This window comes from Oryctolagus cuniculus, chromosome 13, assembly GCF_051225735.1.
Source record: "Oryctolagus cuniculus isolate XC-2025 breed Fujian yellow rabbit chromosome 13, ASM5122573v1, whole genome shotgun sequence".
NCBI classification, from domain to species: domain Eukaryota; kingdom Metazoa; phylum Chordata; class Mammalia; order Lagomorpha; family Leporidae; genus Oryctolagus; species Oryctolagus cuniculus.
This window is the reverse complement of record NC_142879.1, coordinates 76,079,118-76,096,311: the sequence shown is the minus strand read 5'-3', so window position 1 is coordinate 76,096,311 and position 17,194 is coordinate 76,079,118. Positions and strand designations below refer to the sequence as shown.

Below are 17,194 nucleotides of genomic sequence, written 5' to 3'. Positions count from 1 at the left end.
TCAATCAACTTTTTATGACAATACCTTCTCCTTAGGAATATTTCATGATATTTTGAGGAAAAGAAATATAAAATGCGATTATCATCTTTATGTAGAAACAAATCCACTCTACACATCTGAAAAGGACACACCATGGTGGTTAGAATTGGGTCTAGGGAGTTAGATACATATGCAACTAGCACTCTGACAGGTGACAAAGCCCAGGGTCATGCTGTCCACTGTACTGACCATGTTTCTCATGTTCTTGATGCTCTGGTATTTGGTGCTTTGACCCAGGAAGGACTGCCTGTTGTAGAGCTAGTTCACTCCTAGAAGTGGCAGACAACTCCCCAGTGAGCATGCCTTTAAGTACAAACTAAACACTCAAAAGCCCATACCCCAGCCATCTCATCTTACAAACTACACCGCCAGCCACCTCCTCTTATCAAACTCTCTCTCCCTCTAAATCATCCCAGGGCCAGAAACTGGACAATGAGGACAACTCCTACAGTCCAGAGCCTGCCAATATGACTCAAACTATCCAAACTTAAGCTTACTCAGTATTCCTACGCTTCCTTGCCCAATCCTGCCCATGAAAACCCTAATGAAAGTGTGAAAAGCCACACTTGCCATCTGCCCCCTTCTGCCTCCTGACTGTCCCCTGCTGCTTCCCCTGGTGGCCCTGCATCGTATGGCGCAGCTCCTGTTTCTAGAGATATGTGAGTATAAATTTCCTTCATGACAACCACTGTGCCTGTGATTCTTACCATACCTGATTAAAACAAATCCGGGACACAAATTTTAAAAATCCGCTCTGAAGAAGCTATCACCAAAAAAGCCTGCTATCAGGAGGTTAAACAGTGGCCAAGAATCCTTTCAGGAAAACCAGGCCAGTATCTGTTAAGCACCATGGAAACTCAGACACAAAGATAACCCTGCTTTTCAATCTATAAATACTGTGTGTGTGTGTGTGTGAGCCAGGGAACTTCATGAAAGGGGTATGTAATCAATTAAGAATAAAATCAAGCAAATCCCTATGATCCTGGCAAAGGAGAGAGAGGACCAGCTGTTGCCACACACATTTTATTCATTCACGGAAGTATGGAACATTTGGAGAACTCCAAGTAGTGGGGAATGGCGAGAGCACAGATCAGAAGGAGACTTCATAGAGTAAATGGAGGCCCAGGGAAAGCAGAAGCCAGACGACTCAGGACCTTACATGTTCTTGGGGTTTACCCTACAGGCGACGGGGCCTCACTTAAGACATTCACACAAGAGAGTGGTGGTGTGCCAGGTACACTGCTGGAAAGATCATTCTGTCAATAAAGTTCATGCTAAAATGTAAATGTGAGATTTTAAATTAAAAGAGATTTCTGAGGAAGTCTAAGCCAGGGAATCAAGAAAATCTTTGTGACTTAGGAACTTAAAATATGGCAGGAGTGGGCGTTTGATGCCGTGGATTATCAGGGGCTTGGGAAGCCCACATCCCATATCACAGCGCCTAGGTTTGATTGATCCCTGTCTCTGCTCCTGATTCTACCTTCCTGCCAGTATGCACCCTGGAAGGCAGCAGGTGATGGCTCAAGTCCTTTGGTCCGTACCAACTACATGAACACCTAGATTGAGGCCCTGGTTCCTGGCTCCCACCTGGCCCAGCTCCAATTATTGTGAGAATTTGGTGAGTGAACAAGCAGATAAAAGATCTTTGTCTATGTATTTCAATCTCTTTTGTTCCCTCCACATTTCAAATTAAAAAAAATGAAAACTAAAGAAAAGAAGTTTTTACATGGCAAATAAAGTTAATAGACAAATATTTTAGTGGGAAAATTTTATAATCCAGAAGACAGAGGGTAGCTATAACATAGAAAAATCTCTGACAAATCGACAATTGGGGGATAAATAGCACAACAGAAAGATGGTCAAAGGATCTAAGAAAAGAACATAGAAGAACTACTCTGCACATCTAACAAATATATTTTAAAATGTCCAAATCTGTAAGTCATCAGGGAATTGCAAATTAAAGAAATGAGATATCACTTTGTATTTAACAACAAATCAAAAAGAGTAATTACACTAATGGCACATAGCATCACAGCAAAATGCATTTTCATCATTACTGATAGAAATTGAAGTAATATAGATAGCATTAGGAGTAGTTAAAAAATAATCTGACAGCATCTATCAAAATTTAAAATGCACCTATATACTAAGTCATAGAGCGAAAAGCATCCACAGGTTAGAATTTTTTGAAGTTTTTGGCAGCATTGCAAAAGAGGGATAAGACTGGAAACAAAATGAGAGCACATTTATAGTAGAAAACTCAATAAACTATGGTATGTCACAACATGAAATATTATTGACCATTTTTTAAATGCATAGAGCCAGGTAAGGTATTGTTGGAGAAAATAATAAGGAATAAGGGGGCCGGTATTGTGGCACAGCAGGTAAAGTCCCAGCCTGTGATGTCGGCTTCACATACAGGTGCCGGTTCGTGTCCCGGCTGCTCCACTTTTGATCCAGCTTCCTGCTAACGGCCTGGGAAAAGCAGCAGAAGATGGCCCAAGTGCTTAGGCCCTTGAACCCACGTGGGATATCTGGATGAAGCTCCTGGCTTTGGCCTTGTCCAGCCCTGGCCATTGTGGCCATCTGGAGAGTGAACCAGCAGATGGAAAATCTCTCTTTCTCGCTCTCTCTCTCTCTCTGTCCTCTGCCTTCCAAATAAAATAAATATTTTTTAAAAAAGAAAATAGTAAGGAATAGAAACATTTGTATAACAGAAGTGGCTGTTTGGGGTATTAGTGATGAGGATGGCCTGCAAAGCTGCACTGTTGGGACTCAGTCCCGACTCTGCCACCTGTCACCAACTGTGTAATCTTGGGAGAGTTACTCAAGCTCTCTAACCTTGGTTTTATCATCTGTAAAATGCCTCAAAAATTGCCATAAGAGTAACTGAGTTATGACACACAAAGTACTTGTAACAATGGCCGGCACATAGCACACACTCAGTAAATCTTTGCTGTCCTTCTATACCCACCCTGTTTTAAAGCAATGATCAGAAATCACAGATACACAAATGTGTCTGAGATGCCCCTCCCTATGTTTCACTGCTGTTCTATTTTTCTCTGTGGCACTGGTCATCTCCTCAATTAAGAGTTTGTCTCTGATGGGACTAGCAAGGGAAGAGGGAGGAGGAGGGGAGGCGGGAGGAGGGGTGGGAGGGTGGGCATAGTGGAAAGAATCACTATATTCCTAAAGTTGTACTTATGAGATGCATGAAGTCTGCATTCCTTAAATAAAAGGTTTCTTTGGGGAAAAAAAGAAAAAGAATCTGTCTCTGATGTCTGTCTCTGCCCCTTTTAGAATTCAACCTCCATGGAAGATAAAAGTCTTTTATATGTTTTGTCATTGCTGTATCTCCAATACCTAAAACAAGACTGAACAGGCAGCAGGCAGTCAAAAAATATTGTTGAATGAATGACTAAATGAATGAGTAGATATGTATGAAAGAGCTTCAGAAAGCTCATGGGAAAATGCCTGTTATCTTTCACTCGATGCTTCCGTGAACTTTGTAAATCCTCCTATTTACAATCTTTCATTATTGAACTGTAGGAATAACGTTCAGAGAAAACAATCTCTTGGCAATTCCATCATTGTGTGACATCACAGAATGTGCGCAGATGACTAAGATAGTTACCGTGTCACTAGGTGATGGAACTTGGAGACCACAGTCATATATGCAGTCAGTTATTAACCTAAGCATTGCTAGGTGTAGATGCATTCTTGGGAGGCTGTTCTCTATAAGTCGGATATTTCTACACATTTTATGAGGAGAGACTCTAGCTGCTTTTGTTCTGAACTCTTTCAGAATGTTGGTATTGTGAACAGCCTTTGCAGTCAAGTTATGTCTCTCTCTGGAGCAGAGGGCAAGTTATCCCAAATAATAAAGAAAATATCTCCCTCCAGGGCAAAGATCAGGCAGGTTGTTCTAATATAATGTAACCAATTGCATGTGGAGGTGTCACCTGGCCCTCTCTTCATCACCATATGGGAATGGCACCAATGGCTCTGTCTACCAAGACTCTGACTGCTGCTATTACTGTGAATAAAAGTCATCCTTTGTCTTTGATCCAGGAATCTCCCACTTTCTGCCAGCATCCATGAAATGGGAACAAACTGTCTTACTAGCTGGAAATCAAGGTAAAAATCTCAGATGCATCACAATTCTCGACATGTGTATGTACATATATGTTTACTATTGTGTGAACATGGAGAAAAACATGAAAGAATGAATGCTTGGCTAACAGATTTGAGGTACGGGAAGGAAGAGGAAACCAAGCAAAATACAAAAAGAATATAGGGCCCCAGTCCAAACAACATGGTAATGATGGTGACATCAGTAGTGGTGAGAAATTGGAATTGATTCAAACACCAGCCAGAGGTAGGGAAGGCTTGGGTAACTGCCTCGCCAGAACCTAAAGGCTTGTCACCACGTTCGGCTCCTTCACAGCATACACTGTCATAAATGGTTTCAGATAAGCCTTAGAGTCTCTGCACATTTGTCCAAGTTCCAATCTATTAGCCTCCACATGCACTGAGCACCTCTGCAACTTCCATCATCTGAAGCTTTAATCTATAAATGTGGATTCTGAGTGCTTTGCTTTAGTTTATAGCTCACAGTGAAACCTTGATTTCCTGAGTAATGGTGTCATTTTTAAAGGCTATATTTAGAAAGTTTTTTTTTTTAATCTGCAAAACTCCATGTTTTGTCCTTATAGTCCTGCTAAAATAATCAGGTCTCTTTCCAGAAATAAAAAAAACTACTTAACAAATCCTTATTTTAAAAAAAATCATCCATGCAGTTTCAGAATAGGATTCTTCTATAAGCAACGTGAAAAGCTTCAGAGGACCTTAAGCAATGTTGGTACTGGGTTCAAAATAAAGAAGAATGAGCAAATTGAATTTTGCGTTGCACCCTGAGGATACGTACCAGCCTTTGCAACAGCCTCACTTGCCTGGGGATCCTGAGTCCAACCTATGAGAAGAGAAGAGACATGAAATATGATTGGGAAGTCATCCTTAAATGGCTATATAAGGAGGTACGAATAAATTCAAATTCACCCATCCTAAAAAGTCATTCTGACTTTCTATCAGTTTGTTCCCAGCCACAGTTAGAATTCATCTCAGTGAGACCTGGTTGACTCTTAATGCATGAACCCACATCACCTCCTTGGCTAATAATTCTTAAGTCTGTTAGAGGGGAATGCATGAAATGACAAGAACAAAAAGATAATTGGAATATGTGCATTTGATTTCAGTTTCTTTTTCATCTTGAAATTAAGCCCTTTGCTATTGTGTCTTTTGCAAAGAGGAAAACCATCCAGCTTTAATCTGATAGGCTCACTATTCAACTCAAAAATGCCAGGAAAAATTCTGCAAGCAAAATTGGACTTACCTTGATTTTTCTTATTGTGTCTTTTTCTGGATTGTTTGTTTTATTTTATTGCAGAAAAGGGATATGGGAAGGTACTCAAATCATCTTTTTATCTTAAAAAATCACGTTAATAATTAATCAGTCCCCTCCAGATTACTTGAAAACTCTCAGTGGGGTTAGTGTTTGGTACAGTGGCTAAGATATCTCTTGGGATGCCTGCATCCTATGTTGCAGTCCCTGAGTTTAAGTTCCAGCTCCACTTACAATTGCAGCTTCCTGCTAATGCGCACCCTGGGAGGTAATGACGTTGGGTTCAAGTTAGTTCTAGAGTTCATGGCACTCATATGAGAGACTCAGGCTGAGGTCTAGGCTCCTGGCTTCAGCCTGGCCCAGCCCTGGTTGTTGTGGGCATTTGGAGAGAGTAAACCAGTGCATGGGTGCATGGAAGATCTCTCTCTCTTTCTGTCTTTCTCTCCCTCCCTCCCTCCTTCCTTCCCTCTCCCCTCTACCCCCCCTCCCTCTTTCAAATTAGTAAAAATCTTTAAAGGGCAAGGAACATGTTTTAATTAAAAAGCAAATGTCTTAATGGTTGTTGAACATTACTCTTGACAAATCTCTGTTTAAATAACAGAAATGTAAAATGTTAATGCTACAAGTACTACATTTTATATTTTGGAGGGCAATTTGACAATGTAGATCAAAACTTGAAAACTATGCTTAGACACTATGCATATTTTCAAAACTGTTTTATGAGCTATAATTTACACACAATAAAATTCATTCATTGAAAATACACAAATGTTGTTTACTATATATCCAGAGTTGTGTAATCATTACCGCATCAATTTAGAATATTTTCATTACCCCAAGAAGTAATCCTGAAACTGTTTAGCTACCGTCTCCCAGTCTCCCCATGACCGCAGTCTTGGGCAACCGCTAATCTGCTCTGTCTCATGGCTTTGCCCATTTCTGAGTATTTCATATCATGTGGCCTTTTTCATTTAGTGTAATGTTTTCAGGATTCGTCCATGTTGCAGCATGTATAAGTGATTCATTCCTTTCTATGTCTGAATAATATTTCATTGTCTGGACATACAGTACTATATTTTATCTACTCACAGTTGATGGACATTTGGGCTACTTCCACCTTTTGTTTATAATGAATAATATAGAACCTGAACGAACACTGAATGAATTCTCACAAGCAATCCTTTGTGTTGGAAATATGTTTTCTGTTTTCCTAGAAGTGAGATTCCTATGACATATGGTAAATGGAACTTTTTAAGAAACTGCCAAACTATTTTTCAAATAAATTAACATTTTATATTCTCACTAGTAAGCATATTTTTTTAATTTATAAATTCTGCTTACAAAAAAAAAATATGTGGGGGAAACCAGTAGAAAAAATTTAATGAACAAGAACATTCTTTGTAAGTTTTCAAACAATTGCTCATAATTGGAAACAGCCTAGAACATCCTTTAAAAGTAGTTTTGTTAAAGGCTGGTGTTGTGGCATAGTGGGTAAAACTGCTGCCTGTGGGCATGAGATCATGTGCCAGTTGCTCCACTTCCTATCTAGCTCCTTGCTACTGGCCTGGGAAAGTAGCAGAGGATGACCCAAGAGTCTGGGACCCTGTCATTCACGTGGGAGACCCAGATGAAGCTCCAGGCTCCTGGCTTCAGCTTGGCCCAGCACTGGCCACTGCAGCCATCTGGGAAGTGAACCAGTGGATAGAAGATTCTCTCTCTCTCTCTCTCTCTCTCTCTCTCTCTCTCTGCAACTTGCTACTTAAGAAATTGAGGTTAGTTTGTCACACCAGCACATCTGTCTGTCTCTCCCTCTCTCTCTGTAACTCTTACTTTCAAATGAATACATAAATCTTTAAAGAAAAAAGTTCAGTTAAATACATCATGATACATTGATTAATTTCAACACAGCTGTTGAAAATCATGGTGCAGGGGCCGGCATTGTGGTATAGCAGGTTAAGCCTCTGCCTGGGACACTGGCATTCCACATGTACACCGGTTCAAGACCTGGTTGCTCCACTCCCGATCCAGCTCCCTGCTAATGCACCTGGGAAAGCATCGAGAGATGGCCCAAGTGCTTTGGCCCTTGCACCCACAGGGGAGACCTGAAGAAAGCTCTGGGCTCCTGGCTTCAACCTGGCCCAGCCCCAGCCATTGAGGCCATTTGGGGAGTAAACCAACAGATGGAAGATATCTCTCTCCTCCACCTCCTCCTCCTCTTTGTAACTCTGCCTTTCAAATAAACAAAAATAAATCTTTTAAAAAAAGAAAAATACTGACGTATATCTATATTTATGATATCAACAGATGTTCATTTTCCTGGGCTTCAATGTTACGCACCAAATATTTTTCTAGCTCTCTGTCAGGAGCATTTACCCTCTTGTGGGTAGGTGGGGCCGTGTAACTCGGTCTGGTCAGTAAGTGATGAATGTTAAGTAGCATCCATCACTTCTGGGCCAAGTATCAAATTGCAGATGTTGGATTCTCCTCAACTCTTCTCCCTCTGGCACAGTAATTAGCAATATTTAAGTGGGAGCTGCTCCAACAAGCCCAAATTCACGAGTGACTGCAGTGTGCATATTTGCTCCCGTGCCAACCCAAAACAGACAAGCTGTATGGGCAAGAAATAGAAGCTTGCTATTTAAGAAATTGAGATTGGTTTGTCACACCAGCACATCCTAGCCTACCCTGACAGATATATTCACAACACATTGAAAAGTACGGAAGCAGATAACAAGACGCTATATTCAACATGATCCCATTTTTGTGGGTATACATTTTTTTTGTTTTTGTTTTTTTAGATTTATTTATTTGAAAGTCAGCATTACACAGAGAGAAAGAGAGGCAGAGAAAGAGAGGTCTTCCATCCGATGGTTCACTCCCCAATTCGCCGCAATGGCCAGAGCTGTGCCAATCTGAAGCCAGGAGCTGGATCTCCCACGTGGATGAAGGGGCACAAGCACTTGGACCATCTTCTACTGCTTTCCCAGGCCATAGCAGAGAGCTGGATGGGAAGTGGAGCAGCCAGGACTCGAACCGGCACCCATTTGGGATGCCAGCACTTCAGGCCGGGGCATTAACCCACTGCGCCACAGCACCAGCCCCGAGTATACATGTTTTTAGTTGCAGAATGTGTATTACCTCTGCTTTTGATAAGTTAGCATATATTACTTCCGTAGCAGAAAACAATGATAAAGATACTTCCATTCTGAAAATTGACACTATAATAGAAAATCTTTTAACCCCATTCTTTCGCTTCTCTCCCCTGGGGAAAAGAAAAATGCACACTATTGACCTGCAGATATTATAATCCTGAGCCATCCTAGGGTTTTCTACTTGATAGAATGAAAAGAGAGTGAAATAGTACAGGGTTTAGCTTGACAACCAACCCTGTCTCCAAAGGAGAGTCAAACAATACTCAGGAGGAGGCTGTTTTCTGATTTCTAAAATGAGGTGAGCTGTATGGGAAGCCCACATAGGAGAGCCAGGGGAAAGATGCTGGGAAAATTCCTCACCAGCTCTGCAGGTTCATTTGGCGCCTTTCCCCTCCTTAAACTTGTGGAGTAGGTTGGGGACCACCTGTAACAACCACCATCAGAGGGCAAGCCCAGCCCCTCTGTGGTATTAAGTTCTGGGGTTGAGCTAAAGGATTTTCTTTGAAGCTTCCTCCCTTGTAAAGTAGATTTTCCAAGAAAGTGAGCAAGCTTTGAGCAGAAAGAGAGAAGTTGGTTTTTCATTTTTGAGATGACTATCTGACATCTCTGGGGATTCTGATGGCTACACTTCAGTCCAAGTTTAAACTCAGGCTGACCCACGTGCAAAACATCCTGGTGCACACAGATTTCCTGGTGCCAGTTAGAACTGGAAGTAGAAATGGCACCAATGCCATCATCCTTTTTTTAGTTAGGAATTCCTGTTCCTTTTTTAATTGTTTGGGTGCTTCCCCGTTGCTTTATAAGAAACTGGGGGCAGGGCTTGGGGACAGAGAAATAGCAGACTTCCAGCCCTCCTGGTATATTCATCGTAGAGCTTCTACCCACTCGCTTGGGCCTAAAATCCTAGACTTAAGAGATGGCTCAAATAGGATTCTTTGGTTCCAGCAAGCTGAACTTCTTTATCCAGCATCAAACCACAATATTTGTTAAGAAATACATGCCACAATGTTGCAGCAGGTTAAGCTGGCCTCCCATTAGAGTGCTGGTTTGAGTCCCAGCTGCTCCACTTCTTATCCAGCTTCCTGCTAGTGTGCCTGGGAAAGGAGTGGAAGATGGCCCAAGTGCTTGGATCCCACCACCCTGTGGGAGATCTAGATGGAATTCCAGGCTCCCAGCTTCAGCTTGGCCCAACCACAGCTCTTGGCGCCATTTGAGGAGTGAACCAGAGGATGAAAGATCTCTCTCTGTCTCTCCCTCTATCTCTATAACTCTGCCTTTAAAATAAATAAATAAGCCACAATATTCAATATCAAGGACCATATCACTTAACTTCAACATACATAAGCATTTGTATGTATATGTGTTTGTATATATTCAAGATAACATAATAGACAAGGTAATTTTTTTCTTTTTTTTAAAGATTTATTTATTTATTTATTTAAAAGTCAGAGTTACACAGAGCGAGGAGAGGTGGAGAGAGGTCAGTCTTCCATCTGCTGATTCATTCCCCAACTGACTGCAATGGCTAGAGCTGTGCTGATCCAAAGCCAGGATCCAGGAGCTTCTTCCCAGTCTCCCACATGGGTGCAGGGACCCAAGCACTTGGGCCATCTTATACTGCTTTCCCAGACCATAGCAGAGAGCTGGATTGGAAGTGGAGCAGCCGGGACTTGAACCGGTGCCCATATGGGATGTCAGTACTGCAGGCAGTGATTTTACCCACTAGGCTACAACGCTGGCCCAGGTAAATTTTACATTAGAAAGAAAATGGGAAAAAAGGGACTTCACTGTATTCTTGAGTGACCAAAAAGTCTTTATGATGGAGATACGTCTAGAACTGACTGTGTGGATGTTTGCTGGGGTGGGATGAAAGGGATAAAGAGGGTTAAAGAGAATCAGCTGCGGACAGGAACTATGCTCAGAAATACTCAGCTCATGCATCTGCCACTGCCTCTTTACCTCCCACGGACCAAGCAGCATTTGGAACCAGAAAATAAGGTTTCCTTTGCACATCTGTGACACCAGGCCTGTGGAGTTTCAAATCCCCCTGTCCATCCCACTGTCGATCAGTACAACTATAGATTTCAAAGTTTTGCAAGTGCTGCTTCAATGTTTGCATTTGAGCAATAGAGGTTCTCTTTTCCTCTAGGATCTATCACAGTGTCAAAGGGAGAAAAATGAATGCCCTTAAAATATTCCCAGAGTCCATCAAGGAGAAAGAATGTGCCTGGAGGGACACTTAGTCCCTCTGGGTTGGATGCTTTAGTGACTCAGGTTGATAGAAAGACAGGTAAAGGCAGAGTGTATCTCTATTTTTTTGAGCTCTATTACTGGGTCCATGGCTCTAGGTCCCATTACAGGCCAAGAGATGCTACAGTTAGGCCAGCCTCAACAGAACTTCTCCAATGGACTAAAGTTCTGAGCTCCTGTTGAGTTCCCCGTGGGAACTCAATCTGCCAATTGGTCCCCATTCTTCTGAGGACATTCTAACATTCTGAACCCAAGACCCAGCACCAAAAGAGTCTGTTACCTTAGAAAGCCACCTTAATGACCTGGAACAAAACCAAGGCTAGATGCTGGAAAGTCACTTGAGATGCCATTCATCATCTGCGTGGAAAGTAGTGTGGGAATAGTCCCAATTAGGTAATTCTATACCACCCACACAAAACTTTTCTTCCTTTGGAATAATGTTTCTGCAAGTTATTCAGCTGTTAACCATTTGCAATACGGGGTGCCTATCACCTCAGGGATGGAAGAAGAAATTTCAAATTTGAACTAAAATTCCAAACAAACACCAATCAGGAGATTAAAGTTAAAAATAAATTGGCCTTAGGCTGCCCTGTTGCTTTTATCGAAAAATAAGAGAAATAGACTTTGCTTGGAGAAAATAATGTAGTGGTTCAGGACGCCACTTCCCTTTGCCCCCCCCAAAAAAATCCAGGTCGTCATCCAGTGTGCACATCCTCCTGAATCAGCCTTGCTCTTCCTCAGATACTGAAGCATTGCGGGCAGGACTGACCACATTCTGACAACACATTAAACAAAACTTTCTTAAATCTTAGCACGCAAAACTTCAGGGAGGGAGCTAGTTAGGAACACGAAGCTGCATACAACTCATCACCCAGTTGCCAGGACTCCCCCACCCTTCTCCGCCCCCAGGAAACAAGCTATGGCTGTTTGAGGAGTGAGAAAATCCCTGGAATTTCTCCCACAACATCCTCCTTCCCCATTCAACTCTCCAATTCCATTTGAACAATCATATCTGTGCACATAAGGGAGACATTACTGAGGGATCTGGTTTTCTTTTTAAAAGAGCTAAAAAAAATAGTTGTCTTAAGTCTCCATTTTTTTTCATCCAAATGCAAAGATTTCTGAGAGGGAATTTACAAGAAATTAAAAATCCCGAATTTCTCTTTCAGGAAATTAGTTTTGTCACAAGAGGTATTTGAATGATGACAAGTAGGTATTGGTCTACGGACCAGGAGCTACGCTATCTATGTGGCTGGAGCTGCAAATAAAAATTGTATTTAGACAAATTAAACTAAATTATAAATCTGTATGTGGTCTGTTATCTGGAGAATTCATGGAGAGCTCCAGCTTTGGCAGTCAGTAGAGCTGGGCACCAATCCAGGCTGTGTACAGAGTAACTTTGGTGTGTCACTTCCCCTGGGTGGGCCTCCCTATCTTTTATAAAGCACACTGAGACTGAGTGTGGTCACAGCTTTAGCTACGATGCACAGAAATATTGAAAAGAGCTAATACAACCTTAGTGCTTAATACCTGCGAATGCTGTGCCTCAGTTTACTCATTTAATCTTCATGCAACCATAATAGCATATAACAGGGTTAACTATTTTTATTGAATGTCCTATTATTATCACTTAAAAGCTAAGAAAATATAAGTTTCAGAATCTATGACTTGTCACAGGCCCCGAAAAATGGACGATATTTGTAGGATTTGTCAGATTATCCAAAGATATAATTTTTAATGCATTGTTTCTCATTCTAAATAGATGCTCACTTTAGTATCTAATATGGTAGTCACAATTTGATATTCGTGTTCTTGAGTAGGGCCCTGCACATTGTAGAAACTTTACTCCCTTCCTGAAACCCAGAGGCATCCCTGCCTGAGGTAGGAGTTACAAACCACTCTATCTCACAGATGTGAAGACTGAGACCTGGGTAAGTAGTACATGCCCAAGTACATGCAGCCAGTAAGTGCTGGAGCCCGCATTTGAACCCAGGCAGTCTGGGTCGACTTGAGTGCTATGAGCCATAACACTTTACTTCTTCTTATTACCTTTACATAAAGCCCTTAGCAAGCTCTGTGGGACATAAGGGACACTCAGTAACCAGTGGCTATTACTATTTTGTAAACTTCAAATTGCTTTTGGAATAACATGAATACAGCTAAGCTTATTTGAAGGAATCATAAACTGGAAACTTACAAAGCACACAAAGCAGCAGACTGACTTTATCCAAGGAGATTTCCTCTACAACACTAGTCTCCTGAAAGACTGAAATCCTGAAAATGATGCTATCCAAAGTGTAGTTTGTGCATCACCTACATTAGAATCATCAAGATGCCCACCCCAAGCCCAATGGATCTACGTAGACTGGAGTGGACCCTGGGAATCTGTGAACTCTCTGAATGACTTTTGCACACTGAAGATTGCAAAACCACTACTCTTCATAATCACTCCACTGTGAATAATAATATTTACTGGCAGGCTGACAGTAAGGGTTGGAGGGAGGAACTGAATCTAAGGTATTATTGGTATATTTCCAATGAAAGGTAAATGACAAAAGTAAATTATACTGCAACATAATAGACATATTCAGCTACCTTCAAATATAATATCTTGTTATATTTAAATTTATCGGTTTGTTTACATTTATGTATTTGGAAGGCAGAGAGGCAAGGAGAGACAAGGATAGGGAGTGATCTTCGGGGCCAGCACCGTGACTCACTTGGTTAATCCTCTGCCTGCGGCACCAGCATCCAATATGGGTGCCGGGTTCTAGTCCTGGTTGCTCCTCTTCCAGTCCAGCTCTCTGCTGTGGCCCTGGAGGGCAGTAGAGGATGGCCCAAGTGCTTGGGCCCCTGCACCCGCATGGGAGACCAGGAGGAAGCACCTGGCTCCTGGCTGCGGATGAGCACAGCACGCCAGCTGTAGCAGCCATTTGGGGGGTGAACCAACGGAAGGAAGACCTTTCTCTCTGTCTCTCTCTCTCTCTCTCTCACTGTCTAACTCTACCTGTTAAAAAAAAAATGAAAGTGATCTTCTATCCACTGGTTTACTCCTCAAATGCCTGCAAACACCAGGGCTGTGTCACACTGAAGCCAAGTGCCAGGAACTCATTTGAGGTTGCCCACTTGAGTGGCAGGAACCCAAGTACCTGCTGCCATCACCCTGCTGCCTCCCAGGGTACACATTAGCTGGAAGCTAAAGTCTGAAGCAGAGCTAGGACTCAATCCCAGGGTTCTAATATGGGATACAAGCATCCCAAGTGGTGTCTTAACAACTATGCTAAATGCCTCCTCCCCTTCCTTACTTAATTACTTAAGAAACTTGTGCTCAATTTTAAAATTAAGTTTACATAGAACTTTGAAGACCATAATTATGGAGAATAGAACATTAACTACATTCCCAAGTTCTGTTCCAAGATTTAAGTATGTTAGTTCTTTCACTCTCCAAAATTCTTTTAGTTAAAAGGCTTTAATTAAATCCTTTAATCTCATCACCCTTGTTCAGAGATAGAGGCTTACAGACATTAAGTAACTCCCAGTAAGTGCTGAGCCAGGATTTGAACCCACAAAGTCTGGTTCTGGAGCCTGTGCTCTTAAGATCTATGCCAAAAAGAAAACTTTTAAAATAAGCTTTAAAAAGAAAATTTTAAAATAAAAAATTAAAAACCTAGGGCTAAAAGGTATGAATGCAAATTTTCATTGAACCTTACTCTCCCCACTGCCACCCCAGATAAATAAATACTGCTGTGGATTGATGACAGCATGGACCAAATTTGTGTTTTTCCAAGGAGAGAAGCTGAGAGGGTTAAACCTCCTTGGACTTGGGGACCTTAGAGCTTTCATCTGTCCTCCTAGTTCATAAACAGAATCTTTGTTTCCAGTTCTTCCCACACTCTCCTCCCTCCACCCCTCAACAAAGTCTCCATATCTTTACCCCACATTCCTTTCCTCAGTGCTCCTGCTGCAGAAGCCTACCAGCCACAGCTAACAGAGGGGCTGAGCCTGCGCTAGGCACACTAGGTATATTAACTCCTTCCATCCTCACAGCCCCATTGCTTTTCCATAATCTGCAGAAGAGGACATTGAGGTACCCAAGGAGCTGGTGAGTGACCGAATCAGGACTCATCTCCAAGGAACCTGGCATCAAAGCCAACGCCAATGCCCTTCTCCACTTACTAAAACATCTACCATTTACTGAGTGCCCACTGTATACCTGTGCCTTCACACAAACTCGCTGAATCCTTACAAGTGTTGCCAACAGGAGCTGTCCTCCGTGCTGTGGCTAGAACTGGAAGAGACAGAGGAATCCAGCCTGTCTCTCTGAATCCCAAGGCTGCACTTTCCCTACACTGCCATGAAGCCTCCTGGAACTTTTAGCAGATTTTCCTTCTGATAACTCTGAAGGAGAACTGCACTGACTTCCATTTTACAGATAAGCAAGTTAAAAGAGGTAGCATGAAAATAACCATTTGACAAGCAGGCAGGTTCCATCTTCCAGATCTGCCCTTGGAAACATGGGGCTGAAAAGCAGCAAAGTGGCATGCCTACTAACCTCTCTGCCCCATCAGGCGAAAACATGCTTTAGGCTAAACAATTTAAATATCATTTACATGACGGTGTGTGTGGACCGCACTGTGTAATGGCGATAGCCATTTCTCACGCAAGATCTTTGCAATCATTTTTGTATGAGTTTGATCTGCGGTTTTCAAAGAGCTTTCCTAGAGATTGCACGTGCACAGGATCTGTTCACCTGTGGACAAAGCCCTTTAAAACGCAAGTCCTGGCAGATGTACCCAATTTCAACCAGCAGAACTGCCATCCGCTTTGATTCTAGGTGCTGGCGCGACCCGGTAGCCACGTTTAACTGACGAATCGTTGATAAGAACCGAATGGAAAAATTCGTTTTCTCTAGTTTTCAGATGGGAAAAGCGGAGCCTTCCGGGAGTTTGGAACTTTTCCCAGATTGGCCTTTCTCCCGCATGAGCTAGGAGCAACAGTCACAACAGACTACCCCCCTCCCCCGCACACACACACACACACACACACACACACACGTGGTGGAGAAGAAAACTTGTAAGGAACTCGGGGAGTTCACAAAACGACCGGCAGCAATGCGCACAGATAACAAGAGCCACGAAGAACACTTAGTCTGCAGAACTTGGAGGTCCCAGGCACAATTCTGCAGAAGACCCGAGCAGAGGGTGCAGAAGGGATCCGCAAGTGACTCAATCGGTGGAGACACTCCCGGGCAGAAGCAGGGGCCAGCGACTAGGGGGAAGGAGAGGGAAGGTGATGCCTCCTTCCTTCACATCCAGGACCCGTCAGGGGGACGCTGTCCACAAGCCACGGGGCCTGGGGATGAGGAGGGAAGGGATCCCAGCTGCGCCCGGGCTCCCTGGCTCCCTCGGGCTCTCCCACTTACTTGCTCCGAAGTGTCACCCCATCTCCGCGCCTCTTCCTGCAACCCCGCGCAGAGGGGCATCCCCAGGCACAGCCCCAGCAGCAGGAGCATGGCTGGGCGAGAGCGCGGCGACCGCACTGGGAGCCGGACGGGAGGCGCAGGGCACAACGCTCAGAGCGCTCTGGCAGCTGCAGGACTTGCTGCAGCCCCGCCTCCCCGAGGCCCCGCCTCCTCAGGCATCGCCCGCTCACCCTGGACCCGGCCTCCCTGAGCCCCAACCCCTGAGGCCCCGCCCTCGCCTCCGCGAACGAGAGTCCGAGCCAGGCCGCCCGTGTAGCGCGCGCACAGCTGGGGCCACCTCGGCTGGCCCCGCGGGACCTCTTCCCTGCCCTCCCATCCTGATAAGGAACCAGACTCCTCCTCTGTGGAGCCTCCTGCTCCGTTTCCACCTGCCACCCTCTTTCCCTCAATCCTTTCTACCTTTCCGGCAAGGTGGACTTGGTTGATTTCTGTCGCCGGAGAAAGCGGGAAAGGCCAGGCTGGCCTTCCGTGTACAGTCTGCCCTCCCTCCCCTAATAACCTGAAGCCAACAGGAGACCCTGTTCCTTCTGGCCAGAGGACAACCACCTCTGGTGCAAAGAGTACCAGCAATATTGTCCCCTTGATCCTGTGCTGGCATAAGCACAAGGTGTGGTAGTACCCTTAATTTTTATGCTATTTTTTTTTTAAAGATTATTTATTTGAAAGTCAGAGTTCCACAGAGAAGAGGCACAGAGAGAGAGAGAGAGAGAGAGAGAGGTCTTCCATCTGTTGGTTCACTCCCCAATTGACCGCAACGGCCGAAGCTGCGCCTATCTGAAGCCAGGAGCCAGGAGCTTCTTTCGGGTCTCCCACTTGGGCCATCTCTACTGCCTTCCCAGGTCATAGCAGGGAGCTGGATCGGAAGTGGAG

At 43.6% G+C, this 17,194-nt stretch overlaps 1 protein-coding gene across 1 annotated transcript in view; it reads right to left on the bottom strand.

Moving 5' to 3' along the window:
* ITIH5 (inter-alpha-trypsin inhibitor heavy chain 5) overlaps positions 1 to 16,481 on the bottom strand; it is a 112,027-nt gene extending 95,546 nt beyond the window's left edge. The window contains exons 1-2 of the mRNA XM_002717611.6: positions 16,265 to 16,481; positions 4,967 to 5,011 (exon numbers count right to left, since the gene is read on the bottom strand). Of these exons, the coding sequence (XP_002717657.1) occupies positions 4,967 to 5,011; positions 16,265 to 16,354 (135 nt within the window). The 5' untranslated portion in view covers positions 16,355 to 16,481. The remainder of the gene's footprint in view (positions 1 to 4,966; positions 5,012 to 16,264) is intronic.
* Between the last annotated feature and the right edge of the window lie 713 nt (positions 16,482 to 17,194).